Source organism: Glycine max, chromosome 7, assembly GCF_000004515.6.
Source record: "Glycine max cultivar Williams 82 chromosome 7, Glycine_max_v4.0, whole genome shotgun sequence".
Lineage (NCBI taxonomy): Eukaryota > Viridiplantae > Streptophyta > Magnoliopsida > Fabales > Fabaceae > Glycine > Glycine max.
Genome location: NC_038243.2, coordinates 8,197,084 through 8,214,353, shown reverse-complemented (window position 1 = coordinate 8,214,353; position 17,270 = coordinate 8,197,084). Strand labels below are relative to the sequence as shown.

Genomic DNA, 17,270 nt, shown 5'->3' with positions numbered 1-17,270 from the left:
GCGAATTTGACATTCACAAAAAACAAAAAAAAAAAAGCGAATTTCACTATTTTTTCTTTTAGATTTAGTTCCGTCCATTCCGTAGATATCATATTCCCCTCTTTTCAACAAAAAAAATCTGTTGCCTTTTTCACTTTTGTTGAATATTAACAAATTAAGAAATATATAAATCCATAAACTAGTAACTTTAATAAAATGAAGTTACATAATAAAATCAAGCTCCGACAGCGAGATAAATGTTTGCTTTTGTGTAAATCTTGTCAACAAACATCTGTTTTGTGTTAATGCCAAAATGATTAAAACTTTCAAAATGAATTTATTTGTATTAATGTCATAAAGTCATGAATATACCAAACTTAGAAAATGCATTTACCTTATTCCGTCAAATTGAAACACTTGCCTCCTCTTCTTTCAAGCAATAGGCAATTGCACGTTCCACTTGTAACTCATCATTAATTATACGCCATTCATAACCGTCCATCACATAACCGATTAAACTCCATCAACGGTCCACATTGTCTGCTATAAAACGAAGGCGAATATAGCAGCACCACATAAATCCTCGGGCCCCACACATTACGTGTAATCGTGATCCATAGCAACACGAAATTATAGCCAAAAAGCGACACTTATTATTTTCGCCAATGATAATTGGCCACGTGGCTCCCAGACAGAAACCACCGACCTCGTAGGGCAAAGGTTCTTTGGTTTGGTGCGTGTTATTTTAGAACCTTTCATCGGATTACCGGTCAGTCACTGATTTCAAACTTCCACGACCATCTATTCCCTATATCCGCTTCCAATTTGTTAATTTTCATTCTGATACGATTCTGGGTATCGCCAAATTTCTCGATTTTCCGCATATTTTGGATTTGGAGGGGTTTGAAGAAATAACCGAACTTTGGAAGGAAAAACACAACCCCATATGATGCAACGCTTGGTTGATCATGTTCTTGCTGTTACTAAAGAGTAAGGCCATTTGATTCATCTTTGTTAGGTTTGAATATTTTATCATGGTTGTTGGATATCTATGTTTCAAATAAAATGGGGTGCCTGTTTTTTCTTTTTTTTTTCTTTTTTGTGGAGTTTAATTATATTATGATGGTTTTTGAGGCAATGATTCAATGATAAGGACGTGTTTGTTTTCTCTGTTGTTTTGACATAGTTTCTGTTTGGTCCTGGTTTTTCTTTTTACTGGTTATTATGGCTGTAATTCTGCTGATCCTCCTGGACAATGAATGTTTCGTATTGTTTTTACTGTTCAAATGGGTATCGTTTGTTTGATGGATTGGGTTGAGTCCTTTTGCTTCTGTTATGCTTCAATGCAATTCTTATAGCAATTTTTAAGCACTTTTCTTTTTCTTTTTCTTTTTCCTTTTTTTGGGGGGAAGCTATTTTATTGCTAATCTAAAAGATTTGGCTGAAACAATTCTGTTTAATTTTGTTGCTTTTCTACTGTCTTAACGCTTAAGGTGTTGATCAATTTAAAAGATCTTTTAGTGGCAAAGAATTTTGGAATCCTAATACTTTTTTGGTTTGTTGGAAGTGACACAATGCATTGATGTTTTAGAGCCATGGGGTATTCTATCTCAATGTCTTAATCAATTGTTTACTTGGCAAAGGATGGGCATATTTATCTGGTTTTTAGTGCAGGTCATTGAAGGCAATTACTTATGAGTCCTTAAATAATATTGTGAGGCTAATCAACGGAGTATCAGCCCTTTTGTTGGCACTACTACCTGGGAAAGCTAATATACTAGAAGGTATCCATGGTTGGGAACTCAAGCCAACTTTCAGGGGACCGCGATTTCCACGTTGGATGGAGAAGTAAGTTCTCATTATAACATTAGTAACTTTCTGTGTGATTTTTTTTTCTTTATTTTCTTATTGTTACTTAGTTGATTTTATATACTTGCATTTGTTGCTTTGTTATAACTCATGACTATTGGTATGGAGTAACAGAATCGCTATTTATTTGCTAAGGCCCAAGAGTCACTTGTTCAGTTATTAGATTTTTTTTTGTTAATATTCTTTACAATGCTGTATGTTCTATTATAGGTTTTTTTCTGTATCATACTATCATTTACCAAGTGGTTGCATGCATTGATGGTAATTTATAAAAGATGTACCTTCGAATGCATTAAGGTTTCAACCCTTAACCACCCCATGATACTGGTGTCATGCCTTTATATGCATATCCTTCATCTACCTGCTGTGCAGGTTGCTGCCTACAGTACATGGATATTAAAAGAATTATGAAATAATGCAAGTTGCAAGGAACTATATTATTGAAAAAACCAAATTTGAAAAGAAATGACTTGGGCTTCAAAAACCAGACAAGAAGAGAGAAGGAAAAAATTGAAAATTAGAGAAAGAAAAATTAGGACATATAGTGGAGCCAGAGAATTGGCAGAGATTGAAGTCAAAGTTAACTAGAAAATAATTGATGCCAATGAATTAGTATATAGGGATAAAAAGTGTAATTCTTTTAGTTATTTTCTTAGTGAGATATTGGAGTCTATCAGAGACTTGTGAGTTATTTTATTAAAAACTTGTAAACATATTTGACTATGTATTATGTTATTTCTTTTACATTTTTATACCTTATTTATTTTTATGTTTTGTTTTTGTAATTCTTTGAAAATTTAGAGTTCACATCATGCATTCTATCTCATTTTGGGATGCATGCCTTTGTTTACAGCTTAACAATTTGACTAGTTTGTTCATGATGTTGTTGTCCTTGCCTTGAATTTTGATTTTGCTTTCTTTTTTCTAGTGGTGTATCCTCTTTCAACCAGTTCATCCACGAACTTTCTGTGGATTCTGATAATTCAAGCCCTGAATACTCATCTGGAGAAGAAGATACTGATAGATATAGTGATAGATTCGATTTCCCTCCATCTCCCGCATCTCAGAGTTCTAGAACCTCAGAAGCTGGTTTTGCCAAGTACAGTAGGCATCAGATGGATTGGATCCAGTATATCATACTTTTGATTTGGTTTCCTGTAAAGTTATTGCTGTGGATTCCACTTCATCTTTTCCGGTTAGTTTATTATGGGGTGTCAAAAGCCATTTCTGTCTCTGGAAATAAGCGCCCTTCACATTTAAATGCACATATGAGGGTGCTAAGCCTCAAGGATCATATTATCCACCGTGCTACTGATAGGAGACGTGGAGTTGTAGAGGTTGTGCAACATTTCTTTATTTATTAATTTGTATTGTATTTGTTTGTGTTGTTTAGATAAATTTCATATGAGAATGTAAATTTTGTATTGCTAAGTAAGCTTATTTTGTGAATCAGGATCTTCATCTAGGCATAGAGTTATCTATAGAAGCTGTCTTCGATGTTGTTCACAAGGCAGCACATCTTCTTTTTTCGCCTTCAGAAGCTTTTGGGACATTATTCAGGTTGTTTTCATCTCATGAAAGTGACACTAAAGAAGATTGTGATGGTGTTGAGGACACCCCCATTTATACAGCTACACTAGGAGAGAATGACCCAATGCCTACGGAGAGGAATGTCAAGTATCAGCCTCTGAATACAGATGCCCGGACATGCCAGGATGTCATAACAGACCTTGGGTAATCTTCTTTATCATGCAGTTGCCTTTACATTTTGTTCTTTTTTTGCCTTGAAATCTTGATAGTCTGCTTCATGATTTATCATTCTATCTATGGCAGGTATCCATATGAAGCCATTCGTGTGATCACCGCTGATGGATATATTCTTCTTTTGGAAAGAATACCTAGGTAAAAATGTTCATTTTGATTGAAATTATGTGGATCTTCATAAATTTAACTATATAGCCCTTATGAGTTTTTTACTTTGATCTTCTGAGATAAAATGAAATGCATCACGGATGATTATTTTTTATTAATCACTTCAGAAGTCAGAAATGGATACAGCAGTGCATGATTCTAATTGGCATATTTTGATATCTCAACTATTTTGTCATTGTGTGGAGTGAATTACATCAGATATGTGGAATAATTTTATTACGGTTGGGAATTTGGGAATGTGTCTTATTCTGTTAACAAAGTTAATTTTTATAAACTGATAAGAATGTGGCAAAAATATGTGTGGAAAATGGTGATCATTAGGGATGCCATTATGATTTCTAGAAAAGGTGGTACCTTGCAGTGTGTAGTGTCTAATGCCTATTCTGACTTCCCAGGCGAGATTCAAGGAAAGCTGTTTATCTTCAGCATGGAGTTTTTGATTCATCAATGGGGTGAGTATTTTATCTCTATATTTGCTTAGTTTTTACTTGATTCTGTTATTAGTTTACTTATGAGTTAAGAGAGTCATACTGTATAGTTGTGTTTGAAAAGCTCAAGTTTTGAAGAACAAAAGGTTTTGCCTTAGTGTTGTTATGATGTCAGAATAAGCAAAATTTGTGCAGTAGATTGAGAAAAGCTTTTGTTGCATTATGAACTTTATATTTAAGTCAATAGGTGCATGAACCTTACATTCTTACTATTAGTAGGGTAGAAACAGTCTGGTAAATGGAATTGGCTTTATTTACTAAAGGCCAGAGCATTTATAGTATTTGAATTCTAAACTCACTATTGAGCAACTTGTCGAGAGATTTGTGCATACCCACTTAAAATTGTGTTTTTATTGCACTATTTGCTTGGGATAGTAATATGTCTTTATGCTAGGAATTGGGATAAAAATGGGACAATAGGTTTGCTTGTTATTATAATTTCTGTGATAATTTGAGCAGGCGTAAGATGGAGTGACATGGCCTGTAGTTCCCACATAAAGTCAGTGACAACTGGAAAATATTGAGTTTTTGCCAAAAGTCATGAGTGCAAAGGTGTCATGTCCTTTAGGCCAAAGAGAATTGTGCTTACAGTTTATCCTTAAAATGTTACCTCAAATGGCCATAGGGAGTGAGAATTCCCTTATAAGCCTCAAAGCCATATGAACTTCTTGATGCTTTGTGGTGTGTCCTTCATTTGTCTTTTTCTTGGAGATAATCTTGTTACCGAAATTATGTTTACTGTGCAGTAATGCAGTTACTTAAGTATCAATATTTTATATTTTAGGCCAGTATCAGGACTTCAGATTCATTTTTTAAAACTTCTCAACAATATGGTCAAATCATAGTGATATTCTAATATTTTTTTTTTCCCTGGGTTTCAGTTGGGTATCTAATGGTGTTGTTGGCTCTCCAGCTTTTGCAGCCTATGACCAAGGTTTGTTATATTTGTCTAGAAAATATCTGTGCTTTAGCAAACAATTCCTTTTTTTGGAATTATTACATAGTTTTGTTCTATCGGCAGGGTATGATGTGTTTCTGGGGAATTTCCGTGGTTTGGTTTCTCGGGAACATGTCAACAAGAACATATCATCACGTCAGTAAGTTCATAAAGCAAATCTCTATGAATATTTTTGAAAATTTTCAGAGAGAACGGAATGAAAAGAATAGGGATGGAAAAGTATGTGTGTTTGTTTTCCCTTAATAATATGTTTACTCCCAAATAAGGGAACTTATTCCCTTCCATTCTTTTCCCTTCTATCTTCCTCATTGCCTTTCATCCAATAAAGTGTGATTTCTGTTTGTATCTAATCTAGCTTTCTATCTTATGCTATTTATTCATGTAAGAATTGATGTAATGTAGATACTGGCGGTATTCCATCAATGAGCACGGGACTGAGGATATTCCTGCTATGATAGATAAAATTCATGAAGTAAAAACTGCTGAATTGAGGCTTACTAAACCTGATATTGAGGAGGAAACCGATGATGATCAACTTTACAATCTTTGTGCCATTTGCCATAGTTTGGGAGGAGCTGGTATGATGATGTATGTTATTACACAAAGGATAGAAGGGAAACCCCACAGACTTTCAAGATTGGTTTTATTATCACCAGCCGGTTTTCATGACGACTCTAACATCGTTTTTTCTATGGCGGAGCTTCTATTAGTTTTATTGGCTCCTGTTTTGTCTCTTCTTGTGCCTGCCTTTTATATACCAACCAGATTTTTTCGTATGCTTGTCAACAAGTTAGCCCGGGATCTTCATAACCTACCTGCAGTTGGAGGATTGGTTCAAACTTTAATGAGTTATGTTGTTGGTGGAGACAGCTCAAACTGGGTTGGAGTTCTAGGATTACCACATTATAACACAAATGACATGCCAGGAGTATCTTTTCGTGTTGCTCTCCATCTTGCACAGATGAAGCGCACTGGAAAGTTCAGAATGTTTGATTATGGGAGTGCATCTGCCAATATGAAAGTGTATGGTTCGCCTATGCCTTTGGACTTGGGTGAACACTACGGACTCATAGACATTCCTGTTGATCTTGTTGCTGGACAGAAGGACAAGGTGATAAGACCTTCAATGGTAAAGAGACATTATAAATTGATGAAGGGTGCCAGGGTAGATGTTTCATATAATGAGTTCGAATATGCACATTTAGACTTCACCTTCTCCCATCGTGAAGAACTCTTGTCTTATGTTATGTCATGCTTGTTGCTTGTGGATCCTAATCCAAAACATCAAGTGAATCAAAGGGTTGTAAGGTCAAGGAGGAAAGGACAAGTTGCAGCTAGTGGGTAGATTGTACAAAAACCGTATACAGTTCATACTTACTGAAGTTTTTCTGCCATTTCTTGCAAGAGTCTTTGTGGTGCATTGTGCATGTTTCAATATAGAGCTGCTCTGTATACTAGGGGTAATCTTTTCCTACAAATCTTTGTTTTCCGTTTGGAGGAAAAATAGACCTTGAAAATATGTTGGAAATGCACATTGTAAAATAGTGTACAACTGTACTGATTATTAGAACAGAACAAAGGCATTAGACTCTCTCTCTCAATAATTCACATCTTTTCAAAACTTTTGAACTTGCCACATAGTGAAACTGTTGTTACCTAGTAGTACAATTAGTGTTATGAGACGCAATATCACATTTTTGTGAAACTGTTGTTACCTGGTAGTACAATTAGTGAGGTAATTATCCCAACTTCACCTTATGAAAACTAGAAAAAAGAAGCATGGCCTCATGACTGGTCTCTACTCTTAATTCGTACTCTTTTTTCACAACATGAAAGGCTTTAAACAAGTAAACTTTCTTACCGTCAATTTTTCACCTTAAAACCAAATTTAAGAAGACAGACACTTCCTGAAAGTACTTCCCTACATAGATTATTCTGCAAAAGGAAAATTTCCTCATAACTATATCATCCAAGAAATTGCAATAAAGCAGTAATTGGACTTTATCTTTTGAGTCTCACTCATTCTTATGATGAAATTAGTTTATATATGAAGATGTGAAAGGAAGATTAAATAATCCATACTCCTTTTGGATCTAAATATAAGCAAAAAAAAAAAAAATTGGATTTAAATATAAACAAATACTAACTAACTTTTATCTCATTTAATAATAGTATTCTTATGTCTTTCATTTAATAAAATTTTATTTTCTGTGAATCATTTATTCCTATTCTACAAACACTACTATGAAAGATATTTTAAGAAGAAATTTTGAATTAAATGTTATTAATTGAATTTCTTATTTCATGTGTCTAGTAGATAAATTTACTTGTATTTAAGTTCAGAGAAAGTATTATATATCATCATACTTTTGGATAGATGAAACCATCAATGACAGAGTACTCGTGATAGAGTACTCTTTATGGAATGGATGCCTCATGGCAGATTTTTTGCACTTCACCGCTTCACAATTTTTCAAGTGTCCTAAATATAAGAAACACATTTGGTTGGAATTCAATTTCAATAGTGGATATTACAGAAATTCTTTCTTGCAGGTAAAACAGAATGTTAGAAGAAGAAAAAATGATGCATGAAGAAAGTGGTTAAGCCATCCTAAACAAAGCCAAAAAAGTAGTTCTTACATGATAACCAGACTAAAAGTACATCTAAAACGGTTATAGTAAAACCTATTTTGATAAGCCCTTAGTAATAACCAAATCAAAATTACATTTAAAGTGTATGTGTCTAACCCTTTGTTTATATTTTATGTTACTTTATTAGTATGATTTTTAATTTAAAATTTAACCTTTTTTCTAGGATAAAATAGAAGTATCACCCCTCAATTTTAGAACAAACAAATAAATGAGTAAGATAACAATCATTCTATTAATACACAAATTTAACCCTTTTTTCCGGGATAAAATAAAAGTACCACCCCTCAATTTTAAAACAAACAAATAAATGAGTAAGATAACAATCATTCTATTAATACACAAATTAACATATAATTATTTAACTTAAAGTAGGCTTAATTATATTATTGATTCCTTAATCAAGCTTATTCTCTAATTTTTATAAACTGGATTATCATATAACAACCCCATCTTTAATTATAAGTTTAGGTTTATATCAATCTTAAAAGCTAGCTCATGGGATAAGGGTTACCCCTCACTTATATATTCTAACTTATTTCATTTTTAACCCATATGATACTTGGATTTTTTTCCAAAAAGTTCAACTATCCAATCGTGCTTTTGTAAGCTCTTCCCACTGTTTTCTTTGCGTCCTTGGAAAATACAAACAATGAATGAAGCAAATTTGATATCTTGAGACACCCGATTGTGTGTTTGTGCATCATCCTTTCTTTTACCATAAAGTTTTTTATTTTCGGTTTTTGAATTATGGGTCTGGCTAATTTTAAATTTTAAGATACACTTGGTTTGCTCATAGTCTGTTATTGATATTGAATTTGCTTATAGGAGAAACAATCTGAATTTCTTCCATTAGTCATTGAGGACCACGTTGTTGGATTCATTCAGAATGGGTAAAATTTACTTCAATTTATCTCTTCTTCTTTTTTCCTTGTAAAATGCCTATGTCATCTCTTGCTTAGTTTTTTTGTGAATGTCTCATTGGTTAACCTTGTTGGGTTCTGGCTGAATCAATTCTTTACCTTGTTCTGGCTGATCTTTATAGTTGAGCTTACCTAGTGGGATAAGGCTTTCTTGTTGTTGTTGTGGTTCTGATTTATTATGATGAAATGAACTGCTTCACCTGCACCTTAGCTAATGATAGTGGCAGGTTTATTGGCTAAACTTAGGTTTGTGGTGCATTTGAGGGACTTTGGCGATGTATTCATTTTCCCAAAGACAAGTATAATGGAGGCCTCTATGGTGACTTTGTTTCTTTGCATCCAACCCTGAAGATAGCTGAGGAAAGAACCAGTGCAGTTGGATATGTGGTAGAGCGTTTGGGAAAGAAGATTCTAGGTATACAGAACGAGGTATTAATTATGATATGTATAAAATATTTTGATTTTTGCCATTCTTCTATGCTTTTCTAATGCCTAAGTACCTAACTTATGTTTTTTGTCCATGTTTTACAGCTTTACCCTGTGACATCATCATTCAGCTCACCCATTTTCTTTTCATTAGAGCATGTTGCAACTCCTTATTTTGGCATAAAGGTACATGGGAATATCTCTGGTTACTTCATTACCAAACTTGCTTTCTAATTTTTTGTACTTATTGCAAATGTTTGAAGTCATATATTCAGATTCGGCTGCGTGTACACTATGAATTCTGCCCAGGCCTTGTGCTGTTATCATATTTTGTACTCACGTCTTCTCTTCTAAAGCATGTTTAACCACAATTTATTGTTTTGGTAGAAAATCATTTTCCTCCTCACTTAATTTTGTGTATAAACTATTCCATGCCAAATAAATTTCATGGTAAAAACTTTCAAACAAATTAGTCAAGTACTATTCATTGTCAAATTGATCTTGCTTTAGTTTTGTGGAATGGAATGTTACCAATTTGCAATCTTAGTGTTGGCATCATTTTGAAGTTAATTGATGATTTGTCTTCAAGAAAATTTAGCACAACCTGATACAAAACAGATTCAACAGTGAAAGAAGAAAACAAGGGAATGAAGAAAATCAGAGGAATTACTCAATATTGATTAAAGGAAAAATGAAAAACTACAATAGAGGATGAAACCCCTAATGTCCCAGAGCTATGCTCCGCATAGGCAAAAACTATTCTTGCTCTTCCCCTCCTCTCACCAACACCTCATGATAAAAAGCAATAAACCCATAACAGAAAATATCTCTCATCTCTCCTCTAACAAACTCACAATCCCTTTTTTCCTAATTTGCCATCTTCTTCCTACGAGTGTAGACAATCCACTCCTTTGGGCTTTTTAATGTCTCATTTGCCAATGGCTCCTTAGGCCCAATGATCCCTTGATCCCTATCAATACCTCCTCCTAAAAACAACTGCTTGTCCTCAAGCTTCAATTCTAGAAATTGACTTCTCATGAGCACTTCTTCCTCCCAAGTAGCCTCTTCACTTGGTTGGCCTTTCCAGCTCACCAACTATTGAATTACCCTCTTCCCTCCTTTAGATACCTCCCTGACCTCTAGCACAGCCTCAGGTTCAGCTATTGCCACAGTTCCTTCTTCCAAATCAGGCAATAATTCAGTCTCCACGGGGTACCCTCCATGTGCTTTCTTCAGTAACGAAACATGGAATACCGGATGAATTCTTGATGTTGCTGGCAATTTCAGACGATAAGCTACCTCTCCAATTCTTTCCAACACTTCATAAGGCCTATAATAACGAGCACATAGCTTTGGATTGATCCGGTTTGTCACTGATGCTTGCCTATACGGTTTCAGCTTGAGAAAGACTATATCTCCCACCTCAAAACTCCTCTATGTTCTGTGTTTATCAACCTGATGCTTCATTCTTTCCCTGGCTCTCTCCAGATGGATTTTCAGTTGTCTAAGGATCTCATCACGATCCTGTAAATCCTTAAACACAGTTGCCACTCGAATTTCTCAAGGCACACTTCTCACTAGAGCAGGTGGTTTTCGCCCATATATGGCCTCAAATGATGTAATGCCAATGGACTCATGATAGGTGGTATTAAACCAATATTCAGCCCAAGATAAGCACTGAACCCAACTCCTAGGCTTGTCACCGATAAAGCATCTGAGATAAGTCTCTAAACATCGGTTTGTTACTTCGGTTTGACCATCCATTTGCGGATGATAAGATGTACTCATCTTCAACACAGTCCCTTGGAGTCTAAAAAACTCCTTCAAGAACACACTCATGAACAGTGAATCTCTATCACTAATTACAGAACTAGGAACTCCATGCAAGCGAACCACTTCCCTTATGAACAATTCAACTACTGTTCTCGCCGTATAAGGATGCTTCAGTGGAATAAAGTGGCTATACTTGGATAGCCTATCCACAACTACCAGGACAGCTTCATACCCTTTTGATCGAGGTAACCCAGTAATAAAATCAAGGGAAATATCTTCCCATATTTGTGCAGGAACTAGAAGTGGCTGTAGTAAACCCCCAGGAGCAGTGGTGAGGTATTTTTGTCGTTGGCATATATCACAATTTTGTACAAATTTCATCACATCCCTCCTCATGCCAATCCAAAATACATTCAAGGCTAATCTCCGGTAAGTTCTATAGAAACCCGAATGTCCACTTTGGGGTGTAGAATGAAATTCCTCAATCAACTTAGGGATCCAATTAGATTTGTTAGATATTACTAATCTGTCCTTGTAGTACAGGATTCCATGTCTGTAAGTGAAATCACCCTGATCAATCTGTCCATGTTGCAATGCTTCTATTTTCTTCTTCCATAACTCGTCCTCATGCACCTCAGCCACTAAAGCCTGACAATCCAGCCACACAGGCATAGACACCATGGAAGACAACTCCCCCAAACTTCGGGACAACGCATCTGCTCCTTTGTTTTCTAGACCAGGTTTGTAGACTATCTCAAAGTTGTACCCAAGTAACTTAGCTAACCAATTTTGTTGACTCCCTGTGGTTATCCGCTGCTGCAATAATTGTCTCAAACTCTTTTGATTTGAATAAACTACAAACTTTCTTCCTAACAGATATGGCGACCAGTGTTGTATTGCTAATGCCACTGCCATCAATTACTTTTCATAAGCGGACTTAGCTAAGTTTTTGCTTCCCAAAGCTTTACTAAAGTAAGCTATAGGCCTATGTTCCTGCATCAAAATTGCACCAATTCCAAGTCCAGAAGCATCACACTCTAGCTCAAATTTCTTTTCAAAATTGGGTAAGGTAAGCACGGGGGCTGTGGTGATCCTTTTCTTCAGTTCTTCAAACGCGATTTGGGTTTGCTCATTCCATCCAAAACCATCTTTTTTTGTTAATTCTGTCAAGGGTCTTGCCACCTTCCCATAATCTTTACTGAATTTACGTGTAGTAACCCGTAATTCCCAAAAATCCTCAAACCCCCTTCACATTTTTGGGTACAGGCCACTCCACAATGCTCTTGACCTTGTTTGGATCCACTTCCACTCCTTGTTGTGTGATGATATGCCCCAAATACCCTAAGCTCATTTTGGCCAAAGCTACACTTCTCCTTATTGGCATACAGGCAATGTTGCCTCAAAATTCCCAGAACAACTCTTAACCCCTCTATATGCTCCTCCCATTCCTCATGATACACCAAGATATCATCGAAGAAAACCAATACCCCACGCCTCAATAAGTCCCTAAACACTTCATTCATAAGGGATTGGACTGTCGCAGGAGCATTCATCAAACCAAATGGCATGACAAGATACTCGTAATGCCCCTCATGTTTTCTAAATGTTGTTTTTGGGATGTCCTCCACTTTCATTCTCACTTGGTGATAACCTGATCGGAGGTCCAACTTGGAAAAATATTTTGCCCCATGTAGTTCATCCAATAATTCCTCAATAATCGGAATCGGAAATTTATCTGGTATTGTTGCCTTGTTCAAAGCACGATAGTCGACACACATCCTCCATTGGTTACTCTTCTTTTTCACCAAGATGACAGGGCTTGAATACTCACTTTGACTATGCCTTATCCACCCATTTTCCAGCAGCTCCTTAACTTGCCTTTTGATTTCATTTTTTTGGTGATACGGGTACCTATAGGGTTGTACATTCACCGGTGCTTCTCCTGGCTTAAGAGTAATTGAATGCTCTTTCACCCTTTCTAGGGGAATACCTCTAGGTTCCTGGAATACATCTTCAAATTCCTTCAAAATCTCCTCCAACTCTAGTCGCTTCTGCTGGTTCAACTCACCCTCTCTATGTCCCTTTTCTTCATTCAGAATTCCCTCAAGTGATGCCAACAATGGTTCCTCGCCCACAATCCCTTTCAACGTCTTTGACATCCCACCTTCTTTGAATTTCATGATCTTTTTGGATCATTCAATTGTCATCTCCCCCAGTGAACGCAACCAAGACATTCCTAAAAAAATATCAATGTCTCCCAACTCGAACAGCACAGCATCGATCAGAACATTACCAGCTTCTGTCTCCACACAAATGTTTCGACAAATTCCACAGGTGTCAGCCTTGTGACCATCACCCATTAAAATCCTCATCTTCTTTGTATTCTCCCATCCCCAGCCAAAAGCCTCCACCAACTTCTTCGATACGAAATCATGGGTTGCCCCACTGTCCACCAAAAGCACGATCGGAATACCACCAACGGTCCCTCTAATCTTCATCATACTGGGGAAATCTCGATTGCCGGTGTCCAAGCCTCGCAAGGTCAACACACTGCATTTCCCTTCCAAAACGACATAGTCTTCATCACTTCTCTCGTTGTTTGGAGTCTCATCTTCCTCATATTCCACTTGGATTTCCTCATTCACCAGAATAAGCTTGAGTTGCTTAACGGGGCACTGATGGAGTGGCCCAAAGGGGCCACCACACTTAAAACATAACCCTTTTTTGCGCCTATCCAACAAGTCCTGGTAGGCTAAATGCTTACCTCCCCTGTCACGAGGCCTATTAAAATTTCTTTCTACACCCCCTCTTTCGCATATGGATCAGGCCCATTAGTTCCCACCTGAAGGCCCACACCTTTCAATCCTTCATGGCCTGTGTTTGATCCACTATGCTGGGATCTCGACACAAACCCGAAACCTCCTCCTCTTAGAGTGTCAACACGCGTTTTCCATCCACGTGACCCACGCTCTAATTCTGCCTCAAGCGCTCGCGTTGTATTCATGAGGCGCCCACGCGATATCGACACTGCCATGTTCAGAATCCTCAGACGAGCACAAATGTCTTCTCTCAGACCATTCATAAAGTAAGCAAAATACTGCCCCTCCATCAACCTTGGTACTTGAGCAACCAAGCTCTTGAAGCGTCGGATGTATTCTTCCACCATCCCAGTTTGGCATAATGACGTCAATTGCTCAAACACCGTCCCCTCCTCGATTCCACCGTACCTCTCCATCAACTCCCTCTTCAGATCCTCCCAAGTCAAATCTTCATAATCGTTCAACAATGAATTAAAGAAGTGGATGATACCCCCTTCCATACAAATCTGAGCAAGGCTTACCTTCACAGCTTCGCCGGTATTCTGGACTTGGAAAAGATTTCTGCACGAGAAATCCAACCGGCTGGATCCTCACTGGTGAAGGTTGGTAATTCGATCTTCTTCATTGACTGACGAAACTCGTTCAATGCGTCCCCGTCTAATGTATTCGTTCTGAAACTGGACTTCTCTGCGTCTCCCTTGGCCCCCTTTCCGTGTGAGTTTTTTCCCGCAGAACTCTCGCCATCTTCTGGGTTATCCTTCCCAAAACTTTTGATGAACATATCCATCAATTTCTCTTGATTCGCAGCAATAATGTCTTGTTTGGTGTTATATTTCTCCGACTGACTTCGCAACACCTCAACGGAAGCCTTAAGCTTCGAAATCTCATTCTCCAATGATGCAACGCGACCTTCCATCCCTGGCTCGCCTCCTGCTGGTTGCTTACTGCTATGACTTCGTTTTTGTGGCATTCACCGGACTCTGTGGAAGCATCCGGCAGGTCAGACCAATGATACAAAACAGATTCAGCAGTGAAAGAAGAAAACAAGGGAATGAAGAAAATCAGGGGAATTACTCAATATTGATTAAAGGCAAAATGGAAAACTACAATAGAGGATGAACCTCCTAATGTCCCAGAGCTATGCTCTGCATAGGCAAAAACTATTCTCGCTCTTCCCCTCCTCTCACCAACACCTCATGATAAAAAGCAATAAACCCATAACAGAAAATGTCTCTCCTCTCTCCTCTAACAAACTCACAATCCCCTTTTTCCTAATTTGTCCTCTTCTTCCTACGAGTGTGGACAATATACTCCCTTGGGCTTTTTAATGTCTCATTTGCCAATGGCTCCTTAGGCCCAATGATCCCTTGATCCCTATCACAACCACACATTATTTGTTTTTCAACAGGCTTTCTAGTTGATAGTCCAGTTCATATCCTAAAGCTAATGCTTTTTTTTTTTATAACTTTTCATCTTTAACCTGTATTTTGATACCCTAGAGCTCTTATTGGCTATAACATTGTTAACCAATTTTTTTCTCTTCAAAGATTAGGCTTATGGAGTCCATATGAATGGCTATGTTGAGGTGGATGGGCAGAAACACCTGGGGGTAGGGAAAAGAAGTGACACGAAACAAACATCCTGGAATGCTTGATCATCAAGTTGCAGGAGGATTGGTTTGTAGTTTCATCTGTATCTGTTCTGACCTTGAAATGTTTAAACATTTCTCCTTGAGACCACTATTACCTTGTATGTGAATCATTTTGCCACTGCTTAGGAACCGAACAGTGTTAATAATGAGCAAACACAAAATAAGCAAATCAATGTTGGCTAATAAGATCAATTTACTATTCAATGTTTCCTTTAGTTCAATACATTATCATTGACTTTCTGAGTTAATTGCTATGGTCACAGCCACACGAAATTGACTGTCAAAGAGAATCTCATAAAGGAATGTGAGGAGGAAGCGGGAATACCTAGATCTATCTCGTTCAAGTAAGTTAATTACCTGGTACCAAACCTTCCTCCTTCCTCCTCCACTCCCCTAGTACGTGGATTTTCTATTCCTTTGGGATTGCGAGTTTACTGATTTTTTTTTCTGCCTATGCTCAACATGTTTATAGTTGTGTGCACTAGTTTACTCTTTCCAACAAACCATAAGCCAAAATGACAAAATCTAAATAAGTAGTATTTTCTATCTGTCTATTTCTGTTGATTGCTGCTGTTACAGAGCCATACCTGTTGGTGCTATTTCATATTTGGACATTGATGGGCATAGATACAAGAGAGATGTTGAATTCTGTTATGATCTAAAACTTCCAAAAAGTTTCTTACCTAAAAATGAAGGTAAGCCTTACAAGTTCTTCAGTTTTACTGTTGTTTATGTTCTAGTGATGCCCTGCTCACCCTTTGTGATAACTGGTTTAATAAATATCAGATGGAGAAGTTGATAGCTTCAAGTTGACCTCTGTTATGCAAGTTGCAGAAGTCATACACAAGACATTTTTTCAAGCTGAATTGCTCTCTCGTAATCATTGACTTCCTGTTTCAACATGGGTATTTCTCTCTTTGCGTACACCTTTCCGTACTTTTTTTTCCTGTATGTTTATTTAAATAATTAAATGGAAGTAAAAGATTAAGCAGCCTTTGTACATTAAAATCCTAACATGCATATAAAATAGCAATGTGGTCATTGTTCTATTCTGGGAACTATATGGTATTTGTATGTAAGACTTTTGTTTGTGTGCTACTGTGCTTTCTGGAAACTCAAGTTTGGTTTATTGTCATTCCCAAAATTTATGGGCCTTTAGCAGAGTATACACAATGGATTTAGAATTTCCAGGCTTTGTGAATGTATATTAGGAAACCATATATTGCAAAATTGCAATGATACTGCATACAAAGTAACAAAAGTGAAATTTCTTTCGCAATTGTGATCTTAAATGATTTTTGTCGGGATGGTTCCAGTGAAAACTTAATGATTATTTGTTCTTATATTGCAGATACATCACTCCTGAATATCTTGGATATTTGGATCTCCTACGAAACTTACGAATAGGAGATTGCTCCTGACTCAAAGCATCATGACCATTCACTATGCCATGTATTGATATGCTGTTCAAGTTTCTTAGTTATTGTTATCCTTTATGTTGTTGAAATTTCATAATGATTAATTTGATATTATATTAAAAACTCTTGGGATTGTACTTTTCCAGTAATGCAGTCTTCAACTTGGATACTTATTAGTACTTTTTTTTTTAAGAATTGGTGAGAAAACATTAAATATGTTCAAAGAATTATTCTATGCAAAATCTGACATGTATATTTCATCAAGTCAAAATTGCGGCTGTTTGCTTTATCTTGTTGCAACCCCTTCAATTAAGACAGAAAGATAGTGTGGTCCAAATCATGTGTCGAAGATGAGTTCCACCAATTAATGGGTAAGATTCATGCC

At 36.8% G+C, this 17,270-nt stretch overlaps 1 protein-coding gene and 1 pseudogene across 1 annotated transcript; both read left to right on the top strand.

Annotated features, from left to right (window-relative positions):
* The first annotated feature begins 666 nt into the window (after window positions 1-666).
* LOC100785512 (uncharacterized) lies at window positions 667-6,827 on the top strand. The gene is made up of 9 exons (XM_003528867.5): window positions 667-969; window positions 1,654-1,827; window positions 2,777-3,185; window positions 3,302-3,582; window positions 3,682-3,750; window positions 4,176-4,232; window positions 5,150-5,202; window positions 5,290-5,365; window positions 5,629-6,827. The coding sequence occupies exons 1-9, from the start codon at window positions 926-928 to the stop codon at window positions 6,569-6,571; spliced, it is 2,106 nt and encodes a 701-aa protein (XP_003528915.1). The 5' UTR covers window positions 667-925; the 3' UTR covers window positions 6,572-6,827.
* An 835-nt stretch (window positions 6,828-7,662) lies between these two features.
* LOC100781235 (nudix hydrolase 20, chloroplastic-like) lies at window positions 7,663-17,010 on the top strand (annotated as a pseudogene).
* Window positions 17,011-17,270: the final 260 nt, after the last annotated feature.

Excerpts from the sequence above, each read along its gene's own strand:
- LOC100785512 (XM_003528867.5), top strand. The coding sequence starts at position 926 with ATGATGCAACGCTTGGTTGATCATGTTCTTGCTGTTACTAAAGA. Across the intron at positions 1,828-2,776 it reads TTTCCACGTTGGATGGAGAA|TGGTGTATCCTCTTTCAACC; the intron begins GTAAGTTCTCAT and ends TCTTTTTTCTAG. Across the intron at positions 5,203-5,289 it reads TTTTGCAGCCTATGACCAAG|GGTATGATGTGTTTCTGGGG; the intron begins GTTTGTTATATT and ends TTCTATCGGCAG.